At 41.1% G+C, this 23257-nt stretch overlaps 2 protein-coding genes across 2 annotated transcripts in view; both read right to left on the minus strand.

Annotated features, from left to right (window-relative positions):
• The window catches only part of LOC139408325 (interleukin-31 receptor subunit alpha-like), a 14923-nt gene extending 4513 nt beyond the window's left edge, over positions 1-10410 (minus strand). The window contains exons 1-12 of the mRNA XM_071152073.1: positions 9913-10410; positions 8712-8996; positions 8480-8594; positions 8036-8208; positions 5324-5451; positions 5006-5168; positions 4136-4218; positions 2439-2646; positions 1869-2036; positions 693-791; positions 398-541; positions 166-306 (exon numbers count right to left, since the gene is read on the minus strand). Coding sequence (XP_071008174.1) covers positions 166-306; positions 398-541; positions 693-791; positions 1869-2036; positions 2439-2646; positions 4136-4218; positions 5006-5168; positions 5324-5451; positions 8036-8208; positions 8480-8594; positions 8712-8996; positions 9913-9997 — 1792 coding nt within the window. The 5' untranslated portion in view covers positions 9998-10410. The remainder of the gene's footprint in view (positions 1-165; positions 307-397; positions 542-692; positions 792-1868; positions 2037-2438; positions 2647-4135; positions 4219-5005; positions 5169-5323; positions 5452-8035; positions 8209-8479; positions 8595-8711; positions 8997-9912) is intronic.
• Positions 10411-10594: 184 nt separating this feature from the next.
• LOC139408326 (DEAD (Asp-Glu-Ala-Asp) box polypeptide 4) lies at positions 10595-22804 on the minus strand. The gene is made up of 24 exons (XM_071152074.1): positions 22725-22804; positions 21323-21357; positions 21122-21137; positions 20869-20928; positions 20689-20793; positions 20596-20643; positions 20419-20442; positions 20099-20149; positions 19912-19950; positions 19712-19732; positions 19220-19270; positions 18524-18556; positions 16973-17008; positions 16837-16875; positions 16285-16430; positions 15872-16024; positions 13374-13528; positions 13029-13158; positions 12732-12898; positions 12393-12538; positions 12198-12297; positions 11803-12073; positions 11382-11489; positions 10595-11276 (listed from the first exon to the last, which is right to left on the minus strand). Exons 2-24 carry the CDS (start codon positions 21338-21340, stop codon positions 11196-11198), a joined length of 1998 nt encoding a protein of 665 aa, XP_071008175.1. The 5' UTR covers positions 21341-21357; positions 22725-22804; the 3' UTR covers positions 10595-11195.
• Positions 22805-23257: the final 453 nt, after the last annotated feature.

The following is a 23257-nucleotide window of genomic DNA, read 5'->3' on the forward strand; positions in this document are numbered from 1 at the left end:
AGTAACTGTAATTCTATGGTTAGAACATTTGCTACTATAACCCTGTGCTTCAAAGTGGATACATGGAATGAATATGTAGCACCATAAAGAGACCTTTAAAGTGTCAATCTGTGTTACCATGAGATACTATCAGATGGTGGGTGAAGCCTACAGACATGACCTTACCGTATCTGCTCGTTGTGAAGTGAATGACGCTGCTATTGGTTGCCCCAGTAACAGCTCTGGCCATAACATGGACACTGTATCTGGTGTCTGGTTGGAGAGGCTCCAAAGTCACTCCCTGTTTCCGGCTATTTACTGTCAAATCTGAGAGGGGAGGAAAAACAACAAGAAATGACACTCGGTACAGTCGACATGCCGTTATAACAAAGTTGAAACAATGTTTCAGGAGACTTACTCAGCTCTGGTTGTGTTTCAGTCTTGTAGAACACAGTGTAGTTGACGACATCACCGCTACATTGGCTCTGAGGCACAGCAGTCCATTTGACCTGAGCACTTTTGTCTTGAACGTGTACATCGACAGAGGAGATATTCCCTGGAGCTGAGTCGATCAAGAAAATCTGATTTAGTAACCCATTTATTTGGGACAGATACAATTAAAACATTTAAATAATTTTAATAAATAAGAATATGAAGATACATAGCCATTACCCCAAAGGACCAATAGAAAGAGAGGAAAGTGTGAACGGTACCTCTTTGTACTGAGCAGATCTGAATGACCTTTTCGAGTCCTGTCTTGTCATCGTAGAGTGGAGTTACTGTGATGTTGTATAGTTTAAAAGGCTGCAGGCCTATGAGAGGGAGGGAGAAAATGAAAACATCCCAAAGTAGATTCCTCCAATTGTTTACTGGGATAACAGGAGGAGTGGTGTTCATTTAATCTGGGATGTAATACACACAATATTACCAGTTGATTTAATAATGTTTACATACTGTTTTACCCACTTTATATGTATATAATGTATTCTAGTCACGGCTCATCATATAAAAACAAAAACATTGATAGGTGTAATACCTAATTGTAGCTAGAATTACAAGCATTTCGCTGGGCCTGCGATAACATCTGTAATTCTGTGTACTCCACCAATAAAGATTGACTAGATTTTTGATCCATCTAAAAGCCTTCTGTTTATCTTTCACCACATCAACAACAAGCTCAATGGATCTTCCTCTAATGCACATTCTATGAGTCTATTCAAACCCATAGAGAAACCACAGCAAAACAATTAAAATAATTCCTAATGACCACAGTAGAAAATTAAACTCAAACCTCGAGTCATGTCAAGCACTCCAATGTCAATGTAAAGTTACATAAAGTAACATAATCAGGATCCAACTATACATCCACCCATCAACCCACCCGTCCATCGACCCACCCGTCCATCGACCCACCCGTCTATCGACCCACCCGTCCATCGACCCACCCGTCCATCGACCCACCCGCCCATCGACCCACCCGTCCATCGACCCACCCACCCATCGACCCACCCGTCCATCGACCCACCCGCCCATCGACCCACCCGTCCATCGACCCACCCGTCCATCGACCCACCCACCCATCGACCCACCCGTCCATCGACCCACCCGCCCATCGACCCACCCGTCCATCGACCCACCCGTCCATCGACCCACCCACCCATCGACCCACCCGTCCATCGACCCACCCACCCATCGGCACCCCCCCATCGACCCACCCGCCCATCGACCCACACGTCCATCGACCCACCCGTCCATCGACCCACCCACCCATCGACCCACCCGTCCATCGACCCACCCACCCATCGGCACCCCCCCATCGACCCACCCGTTCATTGACCCACCCGTCCATCGACCCACCCGTCCATCCATTCTTTAGAATCCCAGCTCACCAGTCAATGTGATGTGAGTGTCTTGGCTCTGTAGCCAGGTGTATGAATCTCCATTGGTGGTCCAGTCTATGACGTAGCCATGGACACGGTAGAGAGGAGGAACAACCCAGTTGACCTGGATGCCACCGTCATAGGCAGAGGCCTGGGCGCCCCTAACCTGGGGGAGACCTGACACACATAAACTCATATGAATGTGACACTGTAGTACACAGAGGCTTAAAACCACTTCTAAATAACACTGTAAATAACAAACAAGGACAGGTACTTTTTCTACAGGAAAACTGTGCCTTTCTTCAACTGTCCAGAAGAATTTTTATGAAAGTAGAAGAAGTTTAGTAGTTTAAAATTGTTAGAGGCTTTTGTTGAAACATTGAGTTTAGTGTAGCAGTAGTGTCTGTATTATAAAGACTCTAGTGAGATAGTGTGATGTACCTATCTATCTGGTAGTATAAATGGATCATGATAGATATGACTCATATCTGCTAGCTAATAGCTTTGCAATGAGTCACATGATATTAAACAGGATAACTGGCAAATCATATTGAATATGTGTCAAATATAGCAACTAACTTTGTCCCACGGCTGGTACATAGATTGACTGTTCAGAAAACGTGGTGTCGCCGCGATAGGCAGCGAGAGTGACTCTGTATGCCCGCTGGTCCACAGTGATGGAAGCCTTATCCACAACGGTGTCCAAATGTCTGTCAGGCATGTGCTTTTCATCAGCCATGTACGTCAGCCTGTATCCATCGATGGCCTTGCATGCATGGGAGATGCTCTGTACAAAGTAGAAAAGAGGAAGTTAGAAAATACGTCACACCCAGTCTGAATCATCCCCATTTAGAAAGAAATATATATATTTTGAGTAAGGTTTGAGATTTACTCATATTTCTTAGTAGGGTTACAATGTGGGGGGGTAGGTGGGGGGGGGTATTACTGGTACCTTTCGAAGTTAATCAGTAAGCTGATTGGTAAAGTTAAAGTATTTGATGGAATTTATCACATGTAGATAATAGGCAGAATCTACCGCAGACCCACAGCTGATTAGTGAATGTGCTGGAGGCAAAACTTGAGAAACAGGAAAAAGTCTCTGCACACTTCCTGTCAGATGCAAATGTATTTAATTGTAGCTGAGCTTCCAGTCAAGTCGACCTTCATCAGGTTGACTGAAAGCTCAGCTTTAAAATACATTTGCATCTGATTGCATCTTTTTCCTGTTTCTCAAGGAATTTATCACACGATATCTAGTGGCCTTTTTGGGTACTTCAGATTATCACAGCTGTCTGTAATGACCTCTGGCACTTTGGTGAATAGCATTGGTGTTTAATTTTTACATTTCCCTTACATTTAACCAGGCAAGTCAGTTAAGAACAAATTCCGGCCAAACCCGGACGACACTTGGCCAATTGTGATTCAGCCTAGATTCGAACCAGGGACTGTAGTGAGATGCAGTGCACCACTTGGGAGCCCAAATATGAGGGTTTCAACATTGGCGGGAATAAAGATATCCTTTGTTTATACTATTTACACTGTTTATTGTAAATATGAATTTGTTCTTAATTAAACTTACCTAGTTAAATAAAGGTTAAATAAATAAAATATAAAAGTAGTATGTCTTTGTTGTAAATGTTTTGGTGTCAAACTGGTGAAAATTATGTAAAAAGTACATTTGGAAGAGTTGCAGAGTTAATTGAAAATAATGCTAATGTTGATGAGATTCGTTTTTCATTAATTAGGCTTTCCTCTTGAACCATATGGTCTATCCACTAGAAATCAATGGACAATATATTTAAAAAAAATGTACTATAGAAGAAAACATAATTTAAAGTATAAATTACCAAAGGTACCATACCTAGATTACCATATATGATCTGTTAATTACCCAAATTACAACAACAAAAAATCGTAAACTTTTTTTGAGAACCGTGGTATATCAGACCGTATACCACGGGTATGACAAAACATGTATTTTTACTGCTCTAATTACGTGGGTAACCAGTTTATAATAGCAATAAGGCACCTCTGGGGTTTGTGATATAGAGCCGAAATACCACGACTAAGGGCTGTGTCCTAGCACTCCGCCTTGTGTCGTGCATGTGAACAGCACTTAGCCGTGGAATATTGGCCATATACCACACCCTCTAGTGCCTTATTGCTTAAATATCCCACGGCTGTCAGCCAATCAGCATTCAGGGCTCGGACCACCCAGTTTATAATTTTGATTATGTAAAGTGCCATACATAAGCTTCCTTTCATAGGCTCCCTACCTTCCACATCAGGTGCACTGTTCTAGTCCCAGTGTTGTCTGGTGCATCCATCTTCCTCCACAGGTCCAACTGCACTGTGCTCACTGTTGACATAGAAATAATAGAGTTTAGACAGAGTTTAGCCTAGTTATAATAAACACGTCATTTTGTGATGTACTGTCGGAGAATGTGTAGTAACATTCAATACTAAGACTGAAACTGAAACGTAGCATTCAATATTAAGACAAACTGAAAGCATACTGCGGCTGACTAATGTGTTCCAGAAAACGGTGATGGGTGATTAGTTCACAATGTTTCTCACCACAATCCATTTCACAAACCCTACGCCACCAACTAGACTCAGACCACAGCACTGTTTAAAAGACTTTCAAAATGCATCCTTCCTATTATTTCTCATCGAATGAGACAACTGGGTTGATGAAATTGTTTCAGCCACATTGCTTATCTCTATCAAACCATGGCAGATTATAATGTGAGGAAGCTTACAGCAATTTCTTTTTTTTTGTACATGATAACGTTTGATAAGGGTGCATGACAAACACACAGACAGTGTGTGCTATTCAATCAAGGTCTAACGACTCATTCTTCAAGCACAGCAAAATATGTGCATTCAAATTCATGTCTACAACGACCTCAAAATGTTAACAGTGAAAAACAAAACAGACGGCAGAGACATCAAAGCCTCTCAGAGTTGGAGAGCTGATCCTAGATCACATTTAGCCTTTTAGAGCATAATTAATAAGATTACATGGACAAGGGGGAGCTGATCCTAGATCAGTACTCTGAGACATATATCTATCATCTCAAACATGCCTTCTGAAAGGGTAGATTTAAAAAAAAAAAAAAACTTTAAGCTTTATGTTTTCTTACCGTTGAGAGAGGACAGTACTGTCACCTGCCTGCTCCATTCACTCCAGGGGGCCTTGTCTAAAGCACAGCGGACAGACACTGTATGGTTGGTGCATGACTCCACTTCATCAGAAGTGACAGAGGCTGTCTTGGCCACTGTGTTCATAGATGTATCCATTACATGCTGGACATTTACACAGAGAGAAGAAACAAAGATATGAGAGGCCAAAAAAAAAAAAACTGTCATGTTAACTTCCAACTAGTCCGGGAAAATAGCACATTGCACTAAGCAACAAATAAATCACAGACAACGTAACATTGAATAAATGAGCAGTGTACCTTGGCATATTTGACTTGACAGTGTATGACCTGGTCAAGAAATGCTGTGCCTCCTGGTCTTTCCCATTCAACCCTTAGATGAGCAGGGAGAGGAACCACCCGCACATTCTTTGGAGGGTCAATTTTCACTTGAAAAACAGGGTAAGTAATGTCAGGTTAGGTGAGTAATGTCAGGTTGGGTGAGTAATGTCAGGTTGGGTGAGTAATGTCAGGTCGGGTGAGTAATGTCAGGTCGGGTGAGTAATGTCAGGTCGGGTGAGTAATGTCAGGTCGGGTGAGTAATGTCAGGTCGGGTGAGTAATGTCAGGTCGGGTGAGTCATGTCAGGTCGGGTGAGTCATGTCAGGTCGGGTGAGTCATGTCAGGTCGGGTGAGTCATGTCAGGTCGGGTGAGTAATGTCAGGTCAGGTGAGTCATGTCAGGTCGGTGAGTCATGTCAGGTTGGGTGAGTAATGTCAGGTTGGGTGAGTAATGTCAGGTTGGGTGAGTAATGTCAGGTCGGGTGAGTAATGTCAGGTCGGGTGAGTCATGTCAGGTCGGGTGAGTCATGTCAGGTCGGGTGAGTCATGTCAGGTCGGGTGAGTCATGTCAGGTTGGGTGAGTAATGTCAGGTTAGGTGAGTCATGTCAGGTTGGGTGAGTAATGTCAGGTTAGGTGACTAATGTCAGGTCGGGTGAGTAATGTCAGGTTGGGTGAGTAATGTCAGGTTGGGTGAGTCATGTCAGGTTGGGTGAGTCATGTCAGGTTGGGTGAGTCATGTCAGGTTGGGTGAGTAATGTCAGGTTAGGTGAGTAATGTCAGGTTGGGTGAGTCATGTCAGGTTGGGTGAGTCATGTCAGGTTAGGTGAGTAATATCAGATCGGGTGAGTAATGTCAGGTTGGGTGAGTCATGTCAGGTTGGTAGAGTCATGTCAGGTTGGGTGAGTAATGTCAGGTTGGGTGAGTAATGTCAGGTTGGATGATTAAAGTCAGAATTAAATTACACAAACAATACAATAGATAAACAAGAAATACTGGTGTAAGGATATTGAGCTTTACGATGGACAACAATCCAATTGTCCACTGGTATGACTGGTCATTTAATTTGCTTTGAATGGTGTATACACACACAACTAACTTACAGTGCCAGTCAAACGTTTGGACACACCCAGTCATTCCATATTTGTACCATTTTCTACATTGTAGAATAATAGTGAAGACATCAAAACTATGAAATAACACATATGGAATCATGTAATAACCAAAAAAAGTATCCAACAAATCAAAATAGATTTTAGATTCTTCAAAGTAGCCCTTTGCCTTGATGACAGCTTTGCACACTCTTGGCACTCTCTCAACCAGCTTCATGAGGTAGTCACCTTAAATGCATTTCAATGAACAGGTGTGCCTTTTAAAAGTTAAGTTGTGGAATTTCTTTCCTTCTTAACGCGTTTGAGCCAAGATATACAGAAAATAGCCCTATTTGGTAATGGACCAAGTCCATATTATGATAACAACCGCTCAAATAAGCAAAGAGAAACAACAATCCATCATTACTTCAAGACATGAAGGTCAGTCAATCTGGAAAGTTTCAAGAACTTTGAAAGTTTCTGCAAGTGCAGTCATAAAAACCATCAAGCGCTATGATGAAACTAGCTCTCATGAGGACCGCCACAGGAAAGGAAAACCCAGGGTTATCTCTGCTACAGAGGATAAGTTCATTGGAGTTACCAGCCTCAGAAATTGCAGCCAAAAATAAATGCTTCACAGAGTTCAAGTAATAGACACATCTCAACATCATCTGTTCAGAGGCGACAGCGTGAATCAGGCCTTCATGGTTGAATTGCTGCAAAGAAACCACTACTAAAGGACACCATGAATCAGGCCTTCATGGTCGAATTGCTGCAAAGAAACCACTACTAAAGGACACCAATAAGAAGAAGAGACTTATTGGGCCAAGAAACACAAGCAATCGACATTAGAGCGGTGGAAATCTGTCCTTTGGGCTGATGAGTCCAACTTTGAGATTTTTGGTCCAAACCTCCGTTTGTTTGTGAGATGCAGAGTAGGTGAACGGGTGATCTACGTATGTGTGGTTCCCACCATGAAGCATGGAAGAGGAGGTGTGATGGTGCTTTGCTGGTGACACAGTCTGTGATTTATTTAGAATTCAAGGCACACTTAACCAGCATGGCTACTACAGCAATCTGCAGCAATACGCCATCCCATCTGGTTTGCGCTTAGTGGAACTATCTCCAGGCTGTGTAAGGGCTATTTGACCAAGAAGGAGAGTGATGAGTGCTGCATCAGATGACCTGGCCTCCACAACCCACTGGTATGATGAGTTGGACCGCAGATTGAAGGAAAAGCAGCAACTGCTCAGCATTTGTGGGAACTCCTTCAAGACTGTTGGAAAAGCATTCCAGGTGAAGCTGGTTAAGAGAATGCTAAGAGTATGCAAAGCTGTTATCAAGGCAAAGGGTGGCTTCTTTGAATCATTTTAAATATATTTTGATTTATTTAACACTTTTTGGTTTACTACATGATTCCATGTGTTATTTCATAGTTTATTTCTTCACTATTATTCTACAATGTAGAAAATAGTTTTAAAAAATAAGAAAAACCCTTGAATAAGTAGGTGTGTCCAAACTTTAGACTGGTACTGTATATAAAACATCCTTATTTGATTGCAAACTGCTTCAAAGAGTCAAAGCTGTGCATTCTGACTACATACCTGTATCCCAAGGATCCAATTCCAGTGTGTCCGAGATTGTCTCCCAAACTGTGCTTTCAGCTCGCACAGTGATGTAATTTAGCTTTGAAAGAATCGGGAGCCTCTTATTAAAAGTGCATGACATGGTTCCAGAACTACAATGATCACTCTCCCATACATCTTGGCTCTTTTCCCTACACAAAAAGAGACAACAAAACAGAAACGTTGGTTACGTCCCAAAAGGAAGACATATGGTTACATACCCTGACGAAGACAGCTTGTCTGTCGATACGTTGGTTATTAAATTATTGCATTTTAGCTGCAGGGCTCTCTTTTTTTACGTCCCAAATGGCACCTTATCCCCTACATAGCGCACTCCTTTTGTGCGTTATTCCATATGACAAGGGAATCTTGCAGTCTACGTTGCTATACTAAGAGGAAGCTAGGTTTCGAGTCAGAACTCACCATTTCCTATAAACGGTATATGTTATTTTCGATGTGGGTTTGATCTTGTGCTCCCAGCGACATGTAAAATATTGTTGTGAGATATACGTGACACACGATATGTTTCTGGGTTTCCCTGTTGAAAAAAATTAAAGGACATGATTTATTCTCTCGTAAAATTAATTCCCCAGATGCCATGATAACGTTGACGTATTGAAAGTAACGCACACCAACAATGTAAGTAGGTACGTACAGTATGTTTGTATGATGGTACCACCCAAGACTTGCTGAGTTAAATGGCTGTGACATTGTACTATTGCTTTTGGAAGGGATAGATTGTAGATGGTCACCGCAGCAAAGGAGGTGTTGGTTTCATAGAGGCTTTCATCTATGCTCTTGTTGTTGATCGTCCAATAGATTTTGCCGTGGCTGTCTGAGATTGTCTTGTTGCATGTCTTCTTGAACTTAATCTTAATATTGGAGCCAAATTCAATGTATGGGTCTTTTGGGATAACTTCACATCTATGTCCATATTGTCCTGTTGATAACAAAATGTGAAACTTTGTAATAAACAAACCATGGCAAAGAACTTGAGAGATGACAGTGCGGAGATAACAGTACAAAAGACCAACATTCAAGCACAGAAAAGTACATAGAGAATGAGCGATGACCGCCAACTCCCCAACTTCTAACCACTCAATATGCATTTCAAACAAAGTGGTCATTTCGATGCTATTCTGGTAAACAGCTGAGGGATGGGGCTGGAGATCTGTGACCATTCAAATGCAGACAGAGCTATGGATGTAGGGACTGACGATCTACAATATAAAAAATTATAGTATTGACCATGTTTTGATGCTACATAGTGTTTGATTACAATTGCATTGTTCACAAACATTGGAGTTAAACAACCATATATTTGGGTTCTGATATGGTACAAGAGTTGAACTAAGCTCATACAGGTTCCTAATAATAAATTGCATCCTTTTTGCCCTCAGGACAACCTCAATTCGTCAGGGCATGGAATACGTGTCAAAAGTGTGTCACAGGTCCTATGGGTGGTGGACCATTCTTGATACACACAGGAAACGTTTGAACTTCAAAAACCCAGCAGTGTTGCAGTTCTTGACACAAACCACTGCGTCTGGCTGGTTCAGACACAAAATAATGCTTGCCCATTCACCCTCTGAATGGCGCAGACACACAATCCATGTCTCAAGGCTTTAAAACCCTTCTTTAACCCATCTCCTCCCCTTCATCGACATTAATTTAAGTGACTTTAACAGGTGTCGTCAATTTGGGTTTATAGCATTCACCTGGTCAGTCTATCACAGAAGATGTCCCGTTTTTTTTAATATATATATTTTCAATAATATATCAATTTGAAAGTTAAAAAAAATGGAAGTTCCAATTAGATTGTCCCTTTAATGCATTACTATCACATAGGAACTCACCTTCAGAAATTGCTGGGAGCAAAAGGAAGATTGACAGGACTAGCGGAGTTGCCATCCTTCTCAGACCCTTGGCAGATAATGGCATGTCATGTCTTTCAAGTAATACAATTCCCTCTCCAGTAAGTGGCGAAACAATATCACTACAGCTAAACTAAATCGTAATTATAAGCAACGGGTTTAATAGCACAAACGGTAATTAATGCCGCACCTACAACTAGGAAACATCATGACGTCTGTCATCTAGCAAAAGGTCAGTTGGTTGACTTCAAACCGATTTATTTTCCATTCGGAGTGCGTTTGAGTTCAGTTGTTTAAAAGCACCGAAGTCAGATTTCCGAGTTGCCAAATTGTTTTAAACCGCGGCTACTGGTCAAGTTACTCCATTATAAACCTTTATTATACTTTCATACTCAAATGTCCTGTGGGAAGTTGGTCGTCGTGCCTTCAATTCACAACCCCTAAGAACAAGACTGGATGGGTGTGTTGGCCATTGCACAACAATGGCAAGTTTAACAGGAAATGAGGAAACAGGATGAATGCCTGGGGACCGAATTTAAGCGCTCAAGCTAGATTTTACAAGTGAAACATAACGCAAAGCTTTAATCGCCAATAGCGGAAACAAAATAAACAAGCTAGACAAATTATCCAAGACATTCTTTATTTTGAATAAAATGGGACTTCATCCATATTTCAAATGTCTGCATGAATTAATCATGTAAATCAAATGTATTGACTAATTTTGCCTGGCACAAAATGCCATTAATATTTTATACAACATAAGCACTCTTGTACATCCGTTACAACAAGCGATCCAAAACGTGGGTCAACTCAGACTGGTTAACAGAACCACAGTTAGGTCTGAACGCAGAATCCTTACAGAAATACAACGCTTTACAGGTATTATTTGGGGACAGACACACGTTACTCAATAGTTCAGTTCAAAACACACTAGGGTGTAAATGGCACATTTTCAACGAGGTAAAACATTTGGCTGAAAAAGGAAAATAATAAGTTCAAGTGATGCGTCACAATTCAAACCACAAGAACCAGAAGCACTAATAATAGCTAGAACATTCATTTGTGAAGTTTCACCTCAAGCACACAGATTTTAACCAGTGGTTGACATTAATGGGTTTTCCCATATCCAGCCAGGACCACGCACATTTCCAGAAATATCAAGCAGTGCACAACTATTTTCTTTAAAAATAAGACTAAAAGAAAAGTTAAATCGAACCAAAACATGACTTGAAAACAAAAACTAAAAGAAATGTAGATGTGCATCATCACTCCCATTCGTCGTCGTCTGCGCCACTGCTCAGGGCAGCAGCTAGATGACTTGCCCCATCTCTCTGGAAAGAGCCACCCTGTGGTCAAGAGATGAACCATGTGTCAATGAGAACACTAAACATGTAGCCACTAAACAGTGTTCAATGGAAAACAACAGCACTCAACCTATTCCAGATCCATACCTTCCTGCTATCAGTAGAGGCAAAGGTTCTGCCACCTGGGTTGAACCCTGTGGTGCCATGAGCACTGAAGGCAGCTTCCTCCAGCCATTTGGGCACCTCCTGCTGGGCCTGTGAAAAGTAATTGCAGTGAGAATACATTTTTATTCTAGTTCAAAGTCAGCTTTGACTTACTTGCTAGCAGGCCTTAAAGCTGGAATCCTTAATGGTGAAACTTCCCGTCCGTTTAGGATTTTACAACAAAGAAACTGCAAACACATTATCCCCTCTCGGACAACATCGCACGCACACTAGAACAGCAGAATATATACTTCATTTTTTCTAAAACACTTCCATCCACAAAACAATAAAGGTGTTGGGACGGACAGTGGCGCTGATCCATCTTTAAAGGTTGCTTTTGACCAGAGAGTGTGAAATCACTTACCCCAGACAGGACTTTGACCAGGGAGCGTGCCAGGTTGCCGTCAGCCTCCGGGTCAAAGAAACACACAGCTCTCCCGGTGTTCCCACAGCGACCTGTTCTCCCGATGCGGTGGACGTACTCATCAATGTTGTTGGGGAGGTCAAAGTTGACTATGTGTTGGACATCCTTGATGTCCAGTCCTCGGGCAGCAACAGAGGTGGCCACCAGGACAGGACACCTTCCGGAGCGGAAGTCGCCGAGCGCCTGTTCACGCTCCCTCTGCTCACGGTCACTGATAACACAATAAATACCAAATAACACGTCATACAACTGGACAAAGACTAACAAGACATAAGGTGATCTGGGGCCCAACTAGCAATGACTATGAGGTAAATCACTTGAAGACAGTCCCTTACCCGTGAATACTAGTAGTATTAACCTTCTCCTGACACAGGAACGTTGCTATAAAGTCAGCCTGCCTCTTGGTTTCCACAAAGACCATTGTGCGTTCAGACCCTTCAACATGAAAAGACAATTTGATGTACTGGAAAGTGGGTGAAGCGTTTGCATGAGAGGTGCCGACAGTCATACAACGAGGTGCTGATGGGTACCTGTAGTCTTCAGGACCTCCAGTAGTTGGTCTCTTTTGGAGAACTTGGTCACCTGAACCACGACCTGCTCCACATCACTGCAGGCTCCGCCCACCACACCCACAGCAAGGAACAGATAGTCCTTCTTCAGGAAGTCAGCAGCCAGTCTTAACACCACAGGACAACAAGGCATCAGGGGCCCACCCATCTCATTTAAAAACACACAACTACCATTTAGAAATCATGCCATGACTGGTTTCTACTGCATTATCCTTTACATTAGCTGCACAAATATCTAAACATTAATTTTAAAAATCATTGTTTATCTCAGTTATCTGTGGCGGAGTGTGGGAGACAGACTTTTGGATGTCCTCGGGGTAGGTAGCGCTGAACATAAGGGTCTGGCGATCCTCTTTAGCTGGCATGCCTGGGGACCCCACCAGCTTGCGCATCGCAGGCTCAAAGCCCATGTCCAGCATCCTGTCAGCCTCGTCCAGCACCAGGTAACGCAGCTTGCTCAAGCCAATCTGGGGAAGTAGACAGAAGAGGCCGTATATCCATTTGCTAAAAAGGACTATGTTAACAGATGGCTTCACCCGGCTGCCAACTACAAGATTTGGTTCAAAAAAATGTGTTTGTTATTGAAGCACCGATTACCTTTCCTCTTCCAATAATGTCCATCAGTCTTCCTGGAGTCGCACACAGCACATTGCAGCCCTTCAGTATCTCGCGAATGGTGTGACCGGTGCTTATGCCACCGTAAACCACCACAGGACGCACACAAGTTCTACAAAAGACAGTGGGAAAAAAGTATCCAGAATCAGTGTCCATTTGATCCCCCACCCCCCCTAACATACCAATCTAGAAACAATTTACCTCACAATTTGTTCTTTTTATGGCAAAAGTTATTTGCATCTAGCACCATTTCCACTATTACTATTGAAAAGTGCAGGTGGGGTGAACATACTGCCTTTCGAATATGCAGTGAACATAACTTCATACCCATGGGCAAACTTCCTGGCTTCCATGTAGATCTGGTTGATCAGCTCCCTGGTTGGGGCCACTATAATAACCTCTGGCTCCTGGATCTCGCTGAACTGACTAGCTGTCACGCCGTCCACCATCAGCTGCTGCAGGATGGGCAGTAGGAATGCAGCCTGGGGGACGACAACAAACGTTAAAATACTTTGTCTACCCACAGGCTTACCAGACCTGCCAACCCTGTCCAACTTTTTAGAGTACCAGACACGCACAGAAAATTGGAGATTCAACTCACAAATCAAGTGCAAAGGCATTTTTAGAAGCATTGCCTCTATAGCTAACAGACATTCATTCTTCATCGCGCAGTCTTCTAAACTCCCGACTCCATTTAACTTATTTGGGACTGGGGGCAGTATTGAGTAGCTTGGATAGAAAGGTGCCCAGAGTAAACTAGCTACTACTCAGGCCCAAAAGCTAGAATATGCATATAATTAGTAGATTTGGATATAAAACTGAAGCTCCTAAATCTGTTTGAATAATGTCTGAGTATAACGGAACTCATGGCAGGCAAAAACTGGAGAGAAAAAAATCCAACCAGGAAGTGGGAAATCTGAGGTTTGTAGTTTAAGTCATTGCTTATCAAATATAAGGCGTCTATGGGGTCATACTGCACTTCCTAAGGCTTCCACTAGATGTCAACAGTCTTTAGAACCTCGTTTCAGACTTCGACTGTGAAGGGGGAGAGAAACAGCCCCGTTTCAACCAGGTGTCTGGCAGAGTGCCATGAGCTGATCATGCGCGCTCCCGTGAGAGGTAGCTGTGTTCCATTGCATTTCTAAAGACAAAGGAATTCTCCGGTTGGAACATTGAAGATTTATGTTAAGAACATCCTAAAGATTGATTCTATACATAGTTTGACATGTTTCTACGTACTGTAATAGAACTTCTGACATTGTCTGAACAAGTGATCGCGATTTATGCATTTGGATTACTGGGCTAAACACGCAAACAAAAAGGAGGTATTTGGACATAAATGAACTTTAACGAACAAAATAAACATTTATTGTAGAACTGGGATTCCTGGGAGTGCATTCAGATGAAGATCAAAGGTAAGTTAATATTTATAACGCTATTTCTGACACCTCTCCTTTGGAAAATGGCTGGATGTTTGACTAGCGCTGACCAAACAATCGCACGGTGTGTTTTCGCCGTAAAGCCATTTTGAAATCTGACACAGCGGTTGCATTAAGAAGTTTCTATATTTCCATGTTGAGTATTTCTGTAATTTGATGTGACTCTCCGCACTTTCACCAGATGTTTGTTTGAGACAACGCAATTCTGATCATAACAGACCAATTTCATGTGAGGTTTTTGGACATAGATTAACTTTATCGAACAAAACACATTTATTGTGTAATATGATGTCCTGTGAGTGCCATCTGATGATTATCAAAGGTTAGTGATTCATTTAATAGCTATTTCTGATTGTGAACCCTCTCCTTGGCTGGAAAATGGCTGTATGGTTTTCTGTGACTAGGTGCTGACCTAACAATCGTTTGATGTGCTTTCGCCGTAAAGCCTATTTGAAATCGTACACTGTGGCTGGATTTACAAGAAGTTTCTTTAAAATGGTGTAAGAGTTGTTTGTTTGAGGAATGTTTATTATGGGATTTCTGTTTTGAATTTGGTGCCCTGCAATTTCACTGGCTGTTGTCGAGGTGGGACGCTACCATCCCACATATCCCAGAGAAGTTAATGCCAAAATGTTTACATTTAATTATACTTTGGTAATGCTTTTTGTGACATGGATCATAATTAGTCTCAGGTTGCGTGATCCTCGTAACATTAAGTGGAAAATAAAACTAATGTGACGCAGAATAAAATGTATCACATTCACAAAAAATAACTAGTCGCATTTGTGCATTTAATCTTTCACTAGTAAAATGCAAGTGAAGTGTTGGCACTTTAGAGCCCACTGAATGTCCATCTTATGTTGTCTTGAAACAATTAGTGTTTACTTTCCCACAACATAGTTGAAAAAGGGATTTGTTCATGTTTTTACAGACAGCTGACAGTCGACAAACTCAGCATCACAACAAACAGGAGGCGCAGACACGATGCAGCTACGTCGAATAATGATGTATTCATCTCCTTGTCCATTGACACAAACTCTGTACATGTCTGTTGCAGCTTGAGAGTCAGGATGTTAGATATACTCAGATTTGTTTATTATTTTTTATTCAGGCCCTATTAACTTCTGTGTAATTTTAACTCTGATCTCGTACATGGACAGAGAACTGAGTAGTTGGTACACAAAATGCGTGCATGTTGGCAGGTCTGGCTTACACATGGCGGCCAACACAAGCGCTGTAGATTTATACCAGAATAGGTTAACCTGGGTGACGGAGAAGGCATACAACCAGAGCTCCATTTCACATTGCGAGTATTTGAACTACAAGAAAAAGGCGCTTAAGACTGCTTGCTAAACAGGGAATTTCAGTTCTACAGGGGCAACTTACCGTTTTCCCAGATCCAGTCTGGGCACAGGCCATGAGGTCCCGGCCAGCAGCGATGATGGGAATGCCATGCTTCTGTACTGGGGTGGGCTTCTTATAGCCAGACTTACTGATGTTCCTGTTCAGAGATTCACACAGGGCAGCCTCTTCAAAACCCTGAGGATAATAGGTTAGTCAGTCTCAAAATCACAGCAACGTTGCCATTTACCAATACAACAATCCATCTGTTTATTTATTTGACAATCCAGCATTTATGTTGCAAGTGCAACTCTGGGGCCATCCCAACATCTTAACCTTTTCCTTGTTCTTTCCAACAAAGCAACCAATATTGTGGAAGTCCATTCAGTTGTGAAGGTAAGGAGATTAATAAAATAACCCATTAACACTAAGAACACAGCCACCAGTAAGGCACTCACCATGATTGCCTTTGGCGGATTGCTGCCGCTGACATCGACCAAGATGTCATCGTACTTATCAAAGTTGATGCCTGACTCATAATGAGCAAAAATAGAAGACTCCTTCTCACAGAGGGCTTCGGGCACATAGGTCACCTTTGGGGGACCTGGTGGTAGAGTGAGGTTATGAGAACGTGATAACCTTCTGAAGTATTTAATTATAGAAACCACTGAAAGAACATCTCGGATGCAACTTTCTACAACAGAATGTTGTTAAGAGAAGAGCAGCAGCCTTCTTGTCGTCAATGTAGAAACAAAACCCAAGTAGTTGTAGCACCACTCAGAGGATGTTTAATTACATTAATAAGTTACATGGAACAAAAACAATATGCAATGGTTCCCTTTAAGTATTGTTTAGAAAAACACAGAAGTTTTATTTGCCTTCTTTAAGGGATACATCAGGGTTCCCCAACTGGGGGCGCAGGCCTGGTTTTATTTGCCCCCCCCGCCCGCTGAATCTAGTTGATGATCACTGGTATACATAGTCAAACAAAACTTGTATAACATACAAACCTGGATTGCCACCATCTCCACCACCATCCATGGTTGAGCCTAAATAGGCGAAAATCTCACATTAGACATTTTCAAATGTCAAAGTATTCAACATCAAGTCAAGGAAATGAATTAGTAACAAATGAAAACATGGAACCTTTAGAGAAAATTTCTTCATCTCGTCCACGATAACCTGGAATGATAAGAAATGGGAAGTTTCACAATAAGGCTTGCTGTGACTCAATCTCGTAAACGCAAGGCCAATTACTATGGCTCTAAAAATCAACGCAAAAATAACTGATGGAATAACAGAATCCAGACCAAAACAAAATGCAACAATATGAAACAAAGTAATGAACTTTGTTTAAACCTTTATTGAACTAGGCAAGTCAGTTAAGAACAAATTGTTATTTTCAATGACAGCCTAGGAACAGCGGGATAACTGCCTGTTCAGGGGCAGAATGACAGATTTGTACCTCGTCAGCTTGGGGATTTGAACTTGTTAGTCCAAATGCTCTAACCACTAGGCTACCCTGCCGCCCCAACTTAATGTAATTAACTATACCGAACAAAAATAAACATGTAATGTGTTGGCCCCATGTTTCATGAGCTGAAAATAATTTCAGAAATGTTCAATATGCACAAAATAATTTATTATGCACAAACTGGTTTTACATCCCTTTGTGAGCATTTCTCCCTCTGCCAAAATATGCCACACCTGATTAAACAGCATAATCATTACAGGTGCATATTGTGCTGGGGACAATAAAAAGCCACTAAAATGTGTTTTGTCACACAGATGTCTCAAGTTGAGGGAGTGTGCAATTGGCATACTGACTGCAGTTATGTCCACCAGAACTGTTGACAAATAATGAAATACATATGCCACCTCCGTCATTTTAGAGAATTTGGCAGTACGTCCAACCAGCCTCACAACCGCAGACCATGTGTAACCATGCCAGCCCAGGACCTCCACATCACCATGCGGACTGTGATGTAATGAAGCCCTTAGGTGGACAAACTATTTCTGATTGCTGGACCTGGCGCCCCAGTGGCTTGTTCTTGGTCCCAAGTGGGTAGGCCAATGCCCTATGCGAAATCCATAGGTTAGGCCCAAATTAATTTCCTTAAGAACTAACTCTGTAAAATAATTGAAATTGTTTCATGTTACATAATATTTTTGTTCAGTATAAATGTATTAAAAATGTGTTTGCTAAAGTTAGAGGAAATGAACAGAATGAGTCAGTGATTTGCATTTCCTGCAACCTTCTGAAGAAGCAACAAGAATTCCCCGTCTGTGCGGTGCACACATCTATCACTGTGTAGCCGTTAGCGATGTTGCTAATTAATTATTATCAATTAGTCATTTGTATTGATGCTAATGAAAAGTATTCTGGTAGATGGAAAGGCTTTCTTAACTACAAAGTAGCCTATGCTTACCTGGCATATGATTTTAATCAAGCCAGTGAGTTTTTATTTTGCAAACTCCATATGTGCATTACAAAAACAGTGCCTCTTGCTCAGTGCACACTGGAATTAAAGGGTAATTATACCCAAAAATAAGCATCAAATTTGTCCTAGACATCCTGATGTGATTTAGGCCTTTTGGACTTAGATCAAATTTAGTAGTTTTTATATTAAAAGTGATTGAGTGAGAACTGAGAAAACAGAATTTGGGGAAAATAAGCGTATAGGGTCCTAAAATTACCTCCTCCGCCAAATCCTCCACCATCACCACCACCTGAAACAAACCATAGTTAGCAACAACTTTCCCTCAAGCATTTCAACTGATTTAAAGTATGAAGAAAATACAGACATGACAACCATGAATATTTTTTGAGTGCCATGTCAGCAACACCCCCACACTGCTCAAATCATAGGCAAATACACTTTTTGCCTAATGTTGGTAAAAGGCTGCCTCAGAAGGAATGGTAGGTAATACGGTTAACTTGGCTGCTCTTCAGTAGCTAACTAGAAACATGTTTAAATGTACAAACAAGGGATAAGGTTGGGTAGGAGGGGAATTCCAGAGTAATCTTCTTTCTCAGGAAGTTGAAGCAGTTTTCCCCCCCTACAGCTGCTATTTCCTGAAACCGAGTCTACAATAATATCAAACAACGCAGCCAACAAATAACTCTGGTTTGATCCTAGATTAAATTGTGGTCAAAATCCTAACCAACTAGAAGCCCATTATTTGGCTGTTTCTCACACCAGCATACTTGCACCTCAAATTGCGTGCATGGTACGCAAAATGCACACAGGTTGGCAGGTCTGAAAATATTTTTGCATTGCCATCAACTAGGCATCTTTGAATGATACTCACTGGTAAAAGACCGAGGATAGATTTCAAATCATATATTCTAAGGAATATTTTCGAATTTCCGTAAGTGAGGTGCTGATTTACCTGACCGGAAGCCTCCCCTGCCACCTCTGCCTCCCTGGCTACCTCCAAACCCTGAAATGTGAAGGATTTGAGCAAAAAAAAAAGAGCCATAAAAAACAGCATGATACATTTCATTAGCGTACCACCATTTCAATAATGAGAACTAAAACTTAGTCTAGACCATCCACAAAAATGTTAACATTCCATATTTTAGCAGACACGTATTCAAAGCAATTAGGTTTAAGTGCCTTGCTCAAGGGTACATAGATTTTTTTTTTTTTACCTGGTCGGCTCTGGGATTTGAACCAGCAACCTTTAATTGGCCCAACGCTCTTATTTGATAATCTACCTGACCTTTTTAATCACTAATATCGGACAAGAGCATGTTCAATTTATTTGAATGCAAAAAGACATGCAGAAACACTTGGGAGGACAACGAGAGCGTTCAAACTGAGCCAAACATCTAGAATAACTACATTTTCTTGCATTTAGAGAATATGAAAACCAACATACCGCCGTCATTGCCATCATCCCCTGTCAAAAAGTAGATTTCACAAAACCCACGTGTAAAACATTACATCCAATAGCTAGATGGATAAGACAATATTCAAGAAACACTTGAAAATCAGGGGCATAATGTTTATTAAGACTCTGCTCACCAAAAAGATTTACAATGTGGGGCATGAGAACTAGAGGATAAGAATAGCTCTTACCATTTCGGATGCCTCCTCCCCTTGATCCTCTGCCGCCCCCTGTTGAGACAACAATTTGAAGCATTTAGGGAGACGAAAATCACAATTAAGAGTCATGCAATTACCCATCGTTCCAGAAAGTTAATTGTCCAGAAAATATATTATTTTTTTCTCATTTGTTTATTTTGGAAGGAACCACAAGTCTCACCTCTGCCTCTTCCCCTGAAGCCTCCACCACTGTTCCAGGAGCTGTCTTTATCTGTACAGAACAGTTCCAATTCAAAGAACAGCAATGTTAATACAATTCGAGGTATGATTTAATAAAAAGTCACGCCGAAGACATTTGAAGACCCTTAAAATGCCAGCGGCACCACAATACATTTTGGAACTCTGAAACGTATCAAATACTTTGGACAGTATTATGCCTCTATTCTATTTTAGTGACATCCCCATGAATTGATCGCAGTGTGACAATTTGCTCAACTGCAGTCTTGAGCTGCAATATAAGTTAACAAGTCAGTCACTTACCTTCATTCCCATTCTCACCAGCTCCTGTTGAAAAGGGCAATATACTTAAAAAATAATTACCTGTAAAATAATTATTTCCAAGATGCCTTAGGCATACATCTTGAGTAAATACTAAATTTTACACAGCAAGAATTACATCAAATATAAAGTATTTAAAATAATTTTGAGACTAGGCACCTGAAGAGAAACTCTTGAAGTCTCCACCACCTCCCCTGGACCCTCGGCCTGTAAGTAAAAATTGCAAGAATTTCAAGTCAGTAGAGTAATAACTCAGACCAGTGATATTCCCCCCCCAATAAGAACCATTTATTTTAAATAACTTGCCTCTGCCGCCACCAAAGCCACCACTTCCACTGTTCCAGGAGCTGACTTTATCTGAAGAGATCACAAATCTTAACATTGTTTCAATTCTTGCAAGTTACCTAATGGATATAAAAGGCACAATCCTACCAGTCGGTCTCCCAAAACTGGAACTTTGGCCACCACTGGTCCACGAGCTCAATCCACTTTCTACAAAGACACATTCAAGCTCAGCCATTAATCGTTTGTTACATCCTGTGATTATTTTGTTTAAAGGCTTTCCCAACACCCGTGAAAAATCAAGTTGCACCCAAGTGACAGGATGCACTCTGGCTATTACAGAAAACATGTCCATCTTGCCAAGGGAATCCAGCTAGTCCACATACAAATTACATGAACCTACCATTACTTGTGGTAACCTGCAAAGTAAAATAAAAATAAAAAATGTTTTTCATTTTTTTTAATGTTGCATTCACATATGCTGATTTAAGCCAATATTACACATATTGTCACTACTTGGTGTGAAATGTAAGCTTTGGTTCACAAATGACTCCACTAATATGTAAAGCATAACAGCTCAAATTACTGGTTTAGAGTAATTTACCTCATCCCAGTTGTCCATGATCTACAAATGTGGTTCTGAAATCAAGAAAAGCCAAAAGTCAATTAACTGCACCTGGTTATTTATTACCTAGCTTGCTACATTTTAGGATGCGTTGGTAAATTAAATTTCACAGAACTCCGAGTGTGCATAATAACTAATGAATTCACAACACCTGTTAAATATAACCGTGTGGCTATCAGCAACGTTCTGGATGACATGAAAACAGCCTACCCAGCTCTGCTAGGGCGTGTAAAATGGTCAGAGTGAAGTGTTCTCTCAATTGTGTCTGGAAGTAGCTAGCAAGTGAGCTAACTTTAGCCAGTTAACTTGGTTTCTTGACTGCAGTTGTGAGGTCAGAACGCTCGGATCAACCCCTCATCCAGAGCGTCCAGTGTGCGCTCTGAACCCGTCGCTCTGAACGCTCCGGGAGCCAAACCTCTGAATTTACAGACGCCCAGAGCGCACTCAGACACTCGATGTATAATTTAAACACATCTTTAGTAGTCAATGTTTCAGAACGCGTCTAGGAGGTTCTCTAGTTAACTAGCGCTACTAGAATATTTTCAATTAAAACAAGTGTGACCACTGACTAACGTTAGTGTACTTTGTTGGGAAAGTAGAATCAAAGCACATAATGACATTGCAAGAAATTAGCTAACTAGGTTGTTACACAGCCACCAGAAAGTACTTATTTTTTTCCAATACTGTACAATGACAAATGAGCCTCGGAAGATGAAGTCAGTGATATCAGTAAATCAGCTCCCATCTAGGCCGCACTAAGTAACGCTAGTTAACTACTTTTCAGGCCATTTGTCTGCGGTCATTAACTCACCAAGTTCGCCCAACACGTGCAGCCATTGATTTCGAAATGTAAAGACAACACTAACTAGATAAGCATGTCTAACAAAGTTCAATAATGTTGAGAGCTAGATAACATTTAAAGTTAAATAAATAGTTATTTGGTTATTAAAAAAATTAGCCAGTCATGTACAATATGTAGCTAGTTGGCAAGCTAATGTTACCCTAGTTAACTGGCTGAACAAGCAAATTAGTCATGCTCGCCATGTTGACTAGGTAATGTTAGCTAGATAGCATTATGTAGCATTATGTAGATTTATAAATAATCTGAAAAATGTCCGAAATGGCACAAAATAACAATATGAATGGTTATATATAACAAGTTGTGATAACTAACTAACCGAAAAGTTTAGTTAACACCAAAGTGGCTTCCTATGGCGCTAATTACCTAGCCAACACGAACCTAGCGGTCTTCTAGCTAACCCATAAAGAAGATTACTAGTTAAACAGCTAACCAACTTAAAGATACGTTTTCCCTGCAATCATTACAAACATAAAAGCATTTTGATGCACTGAGGAAAAAGTAATATTTAAACCTCCGTACATTGTCGAAACGCTTTCCCGCAGCGTCTTGATGTTCTTCCACGTGGCAGAAGGTTGTGGATCGTCAAAAAGAGAGCGCGCTTGTTGGGGACGCGATAAAAACCCAGCTGGACGGCGGGAGGGAGACAAGGATGAAAGTGGGTGTTACTTTTTGTTAAAACATTTTATAAAACCACTTCTCTGGATTTATTTACTTATCATTGAAAGGTCATATCAAAACGAAATGTTGATTTACAAATATATATATGTTTTTAAATATAAAACTAGAAAGCTTCTATGGCAGAGTAAGTGAGGAGTTACTATTTAATGTGACCTCCCATCTTTCTCATTTACATGTTGCTCATCCATATTAGTAATTATTTCTCCCTGGTATTTTTTTATTGAAACGGAGGGACTGTGAAAATATCTTTGTTTCAACAACTCAGACAAAATGTGTAAACAAGAAGCGCTATAAAATCGATGTCATCCATGTTGTGATTGGCAATTAGGGTAATTGCTCCGGTCACGTTGTGTGTTAGGTCATGTCAATCACCT

The sequence above is a fragment of the Oncorhynchus clarkii genome, chromosome 5, assembly GCF_045791955.1.
Source record: "Oncorhynchus clarkii lewisi isolate Uvic-CL-2024 chromosome 5, UVic_Ocla_1.0, whole genome shotgun sequence".
Taxonomy (NCBI): domain Eukaryota; kingdom Metazoa; phylum Chordata; class Actinopteri; order Salmoniformes; family Salmonidae; genus Oncorhynchus; species Oncorhynchus clarkii.